The 10,381-nt window shown below is 59.4% G+C and overlaps 1 protein-coding gene across 3 annotated transcripts; it reads left to right on the forward strand.

The window, feature by feature from the left end:
• Window positions 1,496-10,238, forward strand: ATG9B (autophagy related 9B). Of its 3 annotated transcripts, XM_021078467.1 has the most exons (14): window positions 1,500-2,449; window positions 2,587-2,630; window positions 2,772-2,836; window positions 3,032-3,193; window positions 4,341-4,482; window positions 6,196-6,950; window positions 7,127-7,280; window positions 7,475-7,654; window positions 8,216-8,452; window positions 8,638-8,771; window positions 8,922-9,018; window positions 9,181-9,304; window positions 9,391-9,536; window positions 9,731-10,238. In XM_021078467.1, exons 1-13 carry the CDS (start codon window positions 1,900-1,902, stop codon window positions 9,516-9,518), a joined length of 2,772 nt encoding a protein of 923 aa, XP_020934126.1. In that variant the 5' UTR covers window positions 1,500-1,899; the 3' UTR covers window positions 9,519-9,536; window positions 9,731-10,238.

The following is a 10,381-nucleotide window of genomic DNA, read 5'->3' on the forward strand; positions in this document are numbered from 1 at the left end:
CAGCAACGTGGGATCTGAGCCACCTCTGCGACCTACACCACAGCTCAGGGCAACGCCGGATGGTTAACCCACTGAGCAAGGGCAGGGACTGAACCCGCAACCTCATGGTTCCTAGTCCGATTCGTTAACCACTGCGCCACGACAGGAACTCCCAAGAGACATATCTAGACTCAAATTGTGTGGGCAACTTCATGATTGCCTCTAAGTTAGTTCCTCCAGTGGACAATCTGGGAGGCCCTCTGTTCCTCCCTCACTGTGTTTCCTGGACACTGGTCCTTACATCAGCCCTCGGGCCTAAGCCCAGGAGGTCCTGGCACCTGGGTGACTGAGTCAGCACCGCAGGAATGGGCTTCAGTAGGAAGCTGATGACTCAGGGCCTCAAGAATGGCGTTGGACAAGCCACCAAACCAGCTGCCTAGACCTCCGCCTCCTCCTTCAGGTGGCAACAAAGGACTCAACATAGTCAGCTCATCCATGGGGCACCCAAATTATCCATCCAAATTCCAGATCCTCAGCTGCCCTCTGCTGGGTCAGCCCTGACTCCGAGGGGGCCCAAGAAACTGGATCAAAACTTGGAGGAGAGGGTTTCAAGAATTTAAATAAATAAACACAATGGACTTTCCAAGGAAACCCACTGTTTTACTCTTAAAAAAACAAAAAAAACAAAAAAAAACAAAACTCTGGAGTTCCCATCGTGGCGCATCAGAAATGAATCCAACTAGGAACCATGAGGTTGCGGGTTCGATCCCTGGCCTCGCTCAGCGAATTAAGGATCCGGCGTTGCTGTGCGCTGTGGTGTAGGTTGAAGACGTGGCTCGGATCCCAAGTTGCTGTGACTGTGGCATAGGCTGGCATCTACACCTCTGATTGGACCCCTAGCCTGGGAACCTCCATATGCTGTGGGCGCGGCCCTAAAAAAAGCAAAAGCAAAAGCAAAACAAAACAAAAAACCTTTGGGTTTTTTTATCTTTATTTTTTTGGCGAATTCCCCTGGGGCATGTGGAAGTTCCCAGGCGAGGGACTGAACCCAAGCCACAGCGGTGACCCAAGCCACTGGAGTGAAAACACCAGATCCGTAGCCCGTTGCCCCATGAGACGACTCCGGAATGCCGCTTTTCTCCTGCTAGCGCTAAAACCCATCTCACACCCCAGCTGTCTGCCCCTCCTCTCTTCACTCCCTTCCCCCCAGTTTGCCCCAACCTGGCGCAGAGTCAGCCAGTCTCCCCTTTTTCCTTCCTTAGGAGCATCAGCCACGAAACACAAGCCTTTTTCCGCTCTTTTCTTTTTATTCTTCCTTATCATTCTATGTGTGTATGGATGTAGGGAGGGGTGATAAGGGTATTTTTTTCCTCTAATCCTTTTTTTTTAGGGGTCAAGGTGGAGCTGCAGCTGCCAGCCTATGCTACAGCCACAGCAACACCAACACCAGGTCCGAGCTGCATCTGTAGCTCATGGCAATGCCGGCCAGATCCTTAACCCACTGAGTGAGGCCTGGGATCGAACCGGCAGTCCTCATGGAGACTAGTTTGGTTCTTAACCCCCTGAACCCAAAAGGAGCTCCTGCCCTATAATCCTTGATGGGATTCTTTTCGCTTTTGTTAGTAAGTTCTTCTCTCTGGCCTCCCCCATGCAATCTTGTCTGTCCGCTCCCCTTCAGCAGCTGATGCCCGGCCAGGTGGGGGGGTGGGGCCTTAAGAGGTTTGGCCACAGGTTGCCCTGGAAGGTGCGTGAGTGGCCAGGCAGGTGACTGCGAGTTGGGACGCCTGAGGCCTGCCCTCACTGAGTCACGAGCTGTTGTTGTCACCTTCCTCGTTGAAGTCCCTGCTCAGCAACCCAGACCTCGTTGGAAGCAACAGCAGGTCCCTTCCTTCCAAGCTTTCAGGAGAAGCCGCTGGCCTGATGGTGAGGCGAATGGGTTGGGGGGGGACCAGGGGGCGGTTGGGGCGGTGGGGAGACCTGGGGCCTGGATCAGTGCCCCTCCTCCCCACGCCACCACCTCCTCTTCCTCCCCCTCCACGTCGGGGGCCTGGGGTGGGGAGGGTCTCCGTCTTCTCTCTGTCTCCTGCCCCTCACGCAAGAAGGGCCCCTTCCTCAGCTCCTCCCTCAGCCCCTGGGCCCCCCTGCCCGGTGGCGCAGGCCCCAGGGGCTCCTCAGCTCTGCCACAGTGCCCTCCCCACCCCAGCCATCCCAGCCTCGCAGGTCCAGCCCGAGACGACACCCATCTCCGCTCCCCCCTCCTGGGGTTCCCACTCTGCCCCTCCCCTGGCCTCGGTGACTCCCCATCCCCCACGCCAATGCCCCCAGGACCCCCCTGGGCTGCGGATAGGCCCTCTGATCCCTGAGCAGGATTATGAGCGCCTGGAGGACTGCGACCCTGAGGGGTCTCAGGAGTCACCCCTCCACGGGGAGGAGCAGCAGCCCCTGCTTCACGTGCCTGAAGGGCTCCGAGGTAATCGGGTGGGTGTGGGGCTGGGAGGGCCTGGGGGCTCCAGAGTTTCCCCTGCCTGGGCCTCTGGCAGTGGCTTGAGGGCATGGAGAACCAGCCAGGTGACTGCCAGCTCCCAACGCTCTCTCCTCTGTGCCCAGGCTCCTGGCACCACATCCAGAACCTGGACAGCTTCTTCACCAAGATATCCTTTTGTGCTTGGCTTGGCAGCAGTGGCATGGGAGGCTGGGAGACGGGCACCGTGGGTTGGGGACCTGGGAGGGGGAGGCATCATCCTCAGGAAAAGCCCATCATGCCTCAGGCTCATTTCTTGACGCGCCGCCACATCTACAGCTACCACCAGAGGAGCGGCTTTGCCTGTATCCTGCTGGAGGATGTCTTCCAGCTGGGGTGAGATGCTTGTCCCAGACCCCCAGCTCTCCCTCTCGCGTCATCAGTAGGGCCTGCTGCTTCTAGTCCCCTGCATGCCTCCCCAGGCAGCCCAGGGGCTCAGCAGGCTGGATTAAGCGGGCAGGCCTGGAGGCGGGGGCAGGAGCCCAGCCAGTCAGCCCTCAGGCCTGATCTCTACCCTCCCTGCTGTCCCAGACAATTCGTTTTCATTGTCACCTTCACAACATTTCTCCTTCGCTGTGTGGATTACAACGTCCTCTTTGCCAACCAACCAAACAACCGGACAAGCCCTGGGCTGCTCCACAGCAAAGTGACCTTGTCGGATGCCATCCTCCCCTCATCCCAGTGTGCCCAGCGGTGAGTGACAGCGGGGAGGGAGGTGACGGGGAGATCAGCAGACAAAAGCCCCTTCTCCTCTTGTTCCTGGTCTAGACCAACTCTTCTCTAAGTTTATGGTCTCAGGACATCTTTTTTATTAAAATTGTTTATTTTTATTTTTGTTGCTTTTTAGGGTTGCACTCGAGGCATATGGAGGTTCCCAGGCTAGGTGTGGAATCAGAGCTGTAGCTGCCGGCCTACACCCCCACAGCCACAGCAACGCGGGATCTGAGCTCTGTCTGCGACCTACACCACAGCTCCTGGCAACGCTGAATCCTTAACCCACTGAGCGAGGCCAGGGATGGAACCCGCAGCCTCCGGGTTATAAGTTGGATTCATGTCCTCTGCGCCACAACAGGAACTCCTTAAAAATTTTTTTAAATTAGAGTTAATTTACAGTGTTCTGTCAATTTCTGCTGTCAGGACATCTTTCCTACAGCTTTAAATTGGTTGAGAATCCAACTTCCAAGAGCTTTTGTTTATGAGAATCATGTCTTTCTATATTTACCTTGCTAGCGATTAGAGCTGAGAACAGCTTTAAAACCTAAGAATGCACAAGCACAATTCTACTGGCTGTTAATACGATGTCACAAAGCCTCTGGAAAAGTCCACTGTATATACTCTTGGGAGAGTAAGAATGAAAATGACAGAAAACTTTAATATCATCTGAAAAAATGTGACCTTGCAGACACTGCAAGGGTCTGGGAATGCCCTGGGCCCACACTTCGAGAACCACTGGTTTGGCTGGGTCCCCCCTCCAGGACCGTCATCGCTCTCCAAGACGAGTCTCCTGGAGTTCCTGTCGTGGCTGAGCGGTTAATGAACCCGACTAGCATCCACGAGGATGCGGGTTTGATCCTTGGCCTCGCTCAGTGGGTTAAAGATCCAGTGTTGCCGGGAGCTGTGGTGTAGGTTGCAGATGCAGCTTGGATCTGGCGTGGCTGTGGCTGTGGTGTAGGCCGGTAGCTATAGCTCCAGTTCAACCCGTAGCCTGGGAACCTCTATATGCTGCGGCTGTGACCCTAAAAAGACAAAAAAACAAAAAACAAAAAACAAAAAAACCCTAGTCTCCCTTGAGAACGTAGGGTCCCCTACTTTCTCTCGCTGTCTGGCCCACCCCACACAGGATCCACTCCAGCCCCCTGCTGGTCTTTCTTCTGATCCTGGCTGCTGCCTTCTGGCTGTTCCAGCTGCTTCGCTCAGTCTGCAACCTCTGCGGCTACTGGGACGTCCAGGTGTTTTACAGGGAGGCACTGCACATCCCCCCCGTGAGTTGGGCGAGTGTGTCTGTGGAAGGGTGCTGTGTCGGGGGTGGGGGGCGAGGATGGGGAGGAGGGGGGCGCCCGTATAGTCAGGGATCCACTGGGAAGAGGGCAGAGGGCAGTTGGCCTGACACCTACTCTGGGCCCCGAATAATGTTAGAGGGTGGGGTACCTCCCACTTCTAACACAAGGTCCTTACTGTTGGCGCTTAGTTGGTTTCAATAGTTATGGAAGATGATGCTTGTGGTCCCAACAATGGGTACTTTTGGAAGGGCAGTGATCTGGCTTACCTGACATGGGGAAGGACGGCAGTGGGGAGGCATGCCAAGCCCCGTGCAGGAAGGAGTGGGGAGCGATGAGCACACGGGCAGCAGTGAGGAGGTGGATCCCCCCCAGCTTGAAACTGAGTGCTCAGGCCCTCCCCTCCCCACCTTTCTGGCCCTGCCCCAGTTTGCAGGAAGCTCCTTCCCGGACCCCTTCACTGTCCTCATCACGCTTTGCTCTTTTTTTCCTTCCCATCTTGCTCATACTCCTTCTGGATCTGTACCCAAGTTCTTTCTTTTTTTCTTTTTCTCTTTTGGCCACCCTGTGGCACTTGGAGTTTCCAGGCCGATCAGATCAGATCTGAGCAGTAGCTGTGACTAAGCTGCAGCAGCAGCAGCAGCAGCAACGCCGGATCCTTAACCCATTGTGCCAGGCCGGGGGTGGAACCTGTGTCCCAGTGCTCCCAAGATGCAGGCAATCCCTTTGTGCCACAACGGGAACTGCCCTAGTTCTTTCTTTAAGGCAAAGGCTACCTTCTGCAGCCAACTTTCCTTGCTTCCCTTCTGCACAGCCCTCTTGTGCAGCAAAAGGGAGACGTTCTGGAAAGCCCCCTTGAATAGGGGAGCACCAGCCATAGCACAGGAAAGAGTCGAGAGGGCTGGGGATGGAGGCAGGGAAGGCCAGGAGCTGGACCAAGTCTCCTCCAGGAGGCAGCTGACCCTTCTCTTTCTCCTTCCTTCTTCCCCTTCATCCCCTATTCCTTCCAGTGGAAGGGAGACCCTGGGGTGGACTGGAGAGGCTGGCCTGGAGGGACTTGACTAAGCTGAACTGGGGAAGCTGGGTGAAACTGGGCTAAAATGAGGTTTGCAGATGGGATCCGAGTGAGATCTGACAGCCCCCACCCCAGATGTGGACCTGGCCATTGACTTAGGTTAATCTGATGGAGTTGGATGGGGCTTGGCGTCTCCCAGCACGGCCAGGTGAAAGGCGGTGAGGCTTCGGCGCCTCGGACTGGGAAAGACAGACTTCCTTGTTACTGCACCTGTGATGTGCCTTCTACCTACCTGTAGGGCTGTGGGGACGGGGGTGGCGGTGTCAGGAAAGTCTGCTCTTAAGGAGCTGAGCTCAAATACCCGTGGAGTGTAGCTTCTGCAGGGTCCCTGGGAAGCACACGACTCAAGGCCTCAGGAGTGGGGCGGGGGGAGGTGCTGAGGAACACAGATCAGAAGAGGAGATGAAGGTGTCCCTCGTTAGTGACAAGGTTACTGGAGGGCAAGAGGGCAGAAGGGGAAAGGTGACAGGTTTCACGCCCCGGGGGCACTGGGTGAGGACAGTGGGGGAGGGGGGCGCGGCGGCACTGGGGGCTGTAGGTCTGGTCACCTCGGGGTCTTTGAGCATCTCCGTGGAGGGGAATCCGGGTCGCTGGCGCTCAGCTCAGCTGTTCCCTCTCCTCAGGAGGAGCTGAGCTACGTGCCCTGGGCGGAGGTGCAGTCCCGCCTCCTGACGCTGCAGCGGAGCGGGGGGCTGTGCGTGCAGCCGAGGCCGTTGACGGAGCTGGACGTCCACCACCGCATCCTGCGCTACACCAACTACCAGGTGGCGCTGGCCAACAAGGGCCTGCTGCCGGCCCGCTGCCCGCTGCCCTGGGGAGGCACGGCGGCCTTCCTCAGCCGCGGCCTGGCGCTCAACGTCGACCTGCTCCTCTTCCGCGGGCCCTTCTCGCTTTTCCGCGGCGGCTGGGAGCTGCCCGACGCCTACAAGCGCAGCGACCAGCGGGCCGCCCTGGCCTCGCGCTGGCGGCGCACGGTGCTGCTGCTGGCCGCCGTGAACCTGGCCCTGAGCCCCCTGGTGCTGGCCTGGCAGGTGCTGCACGCCTTCTACAGCCACACCGAGCTGCTGCGGCGCGAGCCCGGCGCGCTGGGGACGCGCCGCTGGTCCCGCCTGGCCCGCCTGCAGCTGCGCCACTTCAACGAGCTGCCGCACGAGCTGCGCGCGCGCCTGGCCCGCGCCTACCGTCCGGCCGCCGCCTTCCTGCGCGCCGCCGCGCCGCCCGCGCCCCTGGTGGCGCTGCTGGCCCGCCAGCTCGTCTTCTTCGCCGGCGCGCTCTTCGCCGCGCTGCTCGTGCTCACCGTCTACGACGAGGACGTGCTCGCCGTGGAGCACGTGCTCGCCGCCATGACCGCGCTCGGGGTCTTGGCCACCGTGGCCAGGTGCGCGGGGAGATGCCCGGAGGGGGGCATTCCTGGGATCCCGGGCTGAGCCCTCGGAGAATTTCTACCCCTTCCACCGCGGGAGCCTCCTCCCCGACCCGGGAGCCCCGCCCCGCCCCGCATCCCACCCGCTCCTGAACCGCTGGCTCCTTCTCCACCCCGATCCTGCCCTCTAGGTCTTTCATTCCGGATGAGCAGGGCCAAAGTCGTTCACCGCAGCTCCTGCTGCAGGCGGCCTTGGCCCACATGCACTACCTCCCGGAGGAGACCCGCCCTGCCGAAAGGACCGGCGCTTACCGGCAGATGGCGCGGCTGTTGCAATACCGAGCGGTGAGGGTCCAGGCTGAAAGGGGGGCTGCGGGCTGCAGAGGAGGCTCTGCTGCCCGCTTGGTCTGGGGAAGGGCGGGAACAACGGCTCCGGGCTGACTAGCCTCGGAGTCGGGGAATGACCGGGTTGGAGGTTTCCTGCCTGGCGGATTCGGTTGCCCTTAGCAACCTTCTCAGCGTCACCCCTGCTTCCCCAGGTCTCCCTCATGGAGGAGCTCCTGTCCCCTCTCCTCACCCCACTGTTTCTGCTCTTCTGGTTTCGCCCCCGTGCCTTGGAGATTATTGACTTTTTTCATCACTTCACCGTGGATGTGGCCGGGGTTGGGGATGTCTGCTCCTTTGCCCTTATGGATGTGAAGCGCCATGGCCACCCTCAGGTTAGGGCCTTTCCCTGGCTGCGCGGGGTTGTGGTTAAATAGGCGTTTGCTTTCCTCACTCAAAGCAGAGCTGAGTTCCACCCCCAGCTCCACTGCTTGCCACCTGTGACCTTGAGCCAGTCACTTCACCTCCCTGCCCCTTAGAGCCCTCCTTTAGCAAATGAGGGTCATGAGGAGCCAAGGGGCAGGGCTGTTAGAAGGATTACATGAGATGGTATGAGTAGGGCCCTAACAGAGTCCCCAGCACGGCGTAACACCGGTGAATGAGAGCAGGGACCACCAGAGAGGCTGAGAAACAACTTGGTCAAGTGGATGAGGCTGGAGTAAGGGCGGGTTTTCCCACCCAGGCCCTGGCATCCCCTGCGTGCACAGGTTGGCAGAACACTGAGCCCATGCCGAATCCTAGTGCTGGCGGGTCTGGACCCAGGTTCTGCTCTGCTGCTGTGTTTTGGGATGACCTTGACCAAGTCCGCATTGTGGCTGCCTTTTACCCGGAACATGGGGCTAGTGTTTCCTGCTAAGCCGCGTTCGCAGCCCCTGAAGGATGGTCGTTGCTTTCAGTGGCTCTCAGAGGGACAGACGGAGGCCTCGCTGTCCCAGCGCGCCGAGGATGGCAAGACTGAACTTTCCTTGATGAGGTTCTCCCTGGTTCATCCGCAATGGTGCCCGCCAGGCCACAGCTCCAAGTTCCTGGGGCATCTTCGAGGCCGGGTACAGCAAGATGCAGCCGCCTGGGGCGCCAGCTCGGTTCGCAGCCCCCCCACCCCCGGGGTCCTCAGCAACTCTTCCTCACCTCTGGTGAGTTGAAGCCAGGCCTGCCCTTCTGCCCTCGGTACCCTGCTGCTCCCATCCCCTCCCTGTGCCTCACCCCACGCGCGAGAGGGTATCGAGCTACTCGCTAGTCCTGCCTGCGCTCCTGCCTTCCCCACCTCCTCCCTCCCCTTCGGTCCTCTCTGCTGACCCTCTCCTCTCTTGGATCACAGCCAGAGGCCTTCCTGGCCAACCTCTTGGGGCAGCCCCTCCTGCCCCCGCAGGACCTGAGCCCCACAGGCCCCAGCCGGGCTGCGGCCACGGCCAGCCTCCTGGCCTCCATTTCCCGAATGGCCCAGGACTCAAGGTGAGGGGTGGTGGGGCTGATCCTCCAGGAGAAGCGGGCAGGGGCCTGGGCTGGGGGTGATCAGGAAGGGGAGATGAAGCCTGGCCCTCCCCATGGGGCATGGTGGGTGGGTGGGGCTGTCTTTTTGAACTACTGCGCCCTCTGTTCTAGCTGTGTATCCCCAGGAGGGACTGGGGGCCAGAAGCTGGCCCAGCTTCCAGAGCTTGCATCTGCCGAGATCAGTCTCCATGCCATCTACCTGCACCAGGTGAGTGGATGGAGAGAAAGGCCCTGGGTGAAATGCAGAGTGAGGGGTGGGCTGGAACGTAAGGACTTGCCCGGTAGGAGCTGGAGGAGGAGGTTTGGACACTCTCCGCACTAGGCCCCTGGGGTGGGAGGGCGCCCCTTCAGTCATCTCCCCTCTATTTAGCTCCATCAGCAGCAGCAGCAGGAACTGTGGGGCGAGGCTTCAGCCTCCTCCCTGTCCAGGCCCTGGTCCAGCCCCTCGCAAACACTCTCACCGGATGAGGAGAAGCCATCCTGGTCAAGTGACGGTGAGGCCATCAGGGTGCGCAGGGGACAGACCCAGGGTAAACAGCAGGCATCACGGCACGGCCCAGCTGATGGCTTTTCTCACCAGGCTCCAGTCCTGCCTCCAGCCCCAGACAGCAGTGGAGAACCCAGAGAACCCAGAATCTGTTCCCTGGAGGGTTTCAGGAAACTACGGACACCCAGAAGGAGCCTGGCCAGGCCGCTAGCACCGACTGAGGGGAGAGAGCCCTCAGGGTCAGTATTGGTGACTGGGCCTGGGGTGGGGGCTGGGGGGGGCAGGGAGGATGAGTAGGACATTGGGAGGAGTCAGACTTGGAGGGATGGGAACAGTGGTGGGAATGTGGGGGGATGGGGGTGATCATCCCTGGAACCCACCCACCCCCCGCCCCCCGGACCCCTAGCCAAGCGCTTTCTCCTCCCCACTCCAGGTTCCCTGGCTTCTCAACAGGAGATGGGACGAGGTGGAGTGGAAGGACACACCGAGCCCTCTTTAAAGACCCCCAGGGATGCTTTAGTTGGGCAGGACTTGGGAGTCAATGATGAACTCGCCCCAGAGAGCAGAGAAAGCGTAGGAGAGGAGATGCCCCAGGCATCAGGAAACGTGTCTCAGAGACAGTCCCCACGTGGAGGGGCTAAGGGGACAACCATCTGGCCCGGGGAAGACGTTCCCAAGGGACCTCAAGTTAGAGGACAGGGCCAAGGTGGAGGCCAAGTTACACATAAGGGGACAAAAAACTGGAGCCAAAGGGCAGTAGGTTCTTCTAGGTCCCCTGGCTTTCAGGCTCCCACGGGACTGGTGGAGGAGCACGGACTAAGTGGAAAGACTGGCAAGCCCTGATGTTTTTGGAGTTCACAGTGGGGTGACGTCTGAGGAAGTGGGTGTGGCCCCCATCCTGTCTTAAACACGCAGTAAAGGTTGCTCCTGGCTGTGCTGCACATCTTGTGACCTTAGTCCTAAAATTCCCACTCCTGGCAGCTGGTGACTGCTTCTGATTGGCTGGAAAGCACGCATGTAGAGGGCTGGGTGGAAGAGGAGCGTGTAGGACAGGCTCCTTGTCAAAGAATTACCACCCCCACCG

Source organism: Sus scrofa, chromosome 18 (genome assembly GCF_000003025.6).
Source record: "Sus scrofa isolate TJ Tabasco breed Duroc chromosome 18, Sscrofa11.1, whole genome shotgun sequence".
Lineage (NCBI taxonomy): Eukaryota > Metazoa > Chordata > Mammalia > Artiodactyla > Suidae > Sus > Sus scrofa.

Bases quoted from the DNA above. Each gene is read 5' to 3' on its own strand.
- ATG9B (XM_021078467.1), top strand. From the start codon at position 1,900: ATGGTGAGGCGAATGGGTTGGGGGGGGACCAGGGGGCGGTTGGGGCGG. The intron at 7,281-7,474 runs GTGAGGGTCCAG...CTGCTTCCCCAG, and splicing joins GGCTGTTGCAATACCGAGCG to GTCTCCCTCATGGAGGAGCT. The intron at 8,772-8,921 runs GTGAGGGGTGGT...CCTCTGTTCTAG, and splicing joins CGAATGGCCCAGGACTCAAG to CTGTGTATCCCCAGGAGGGA.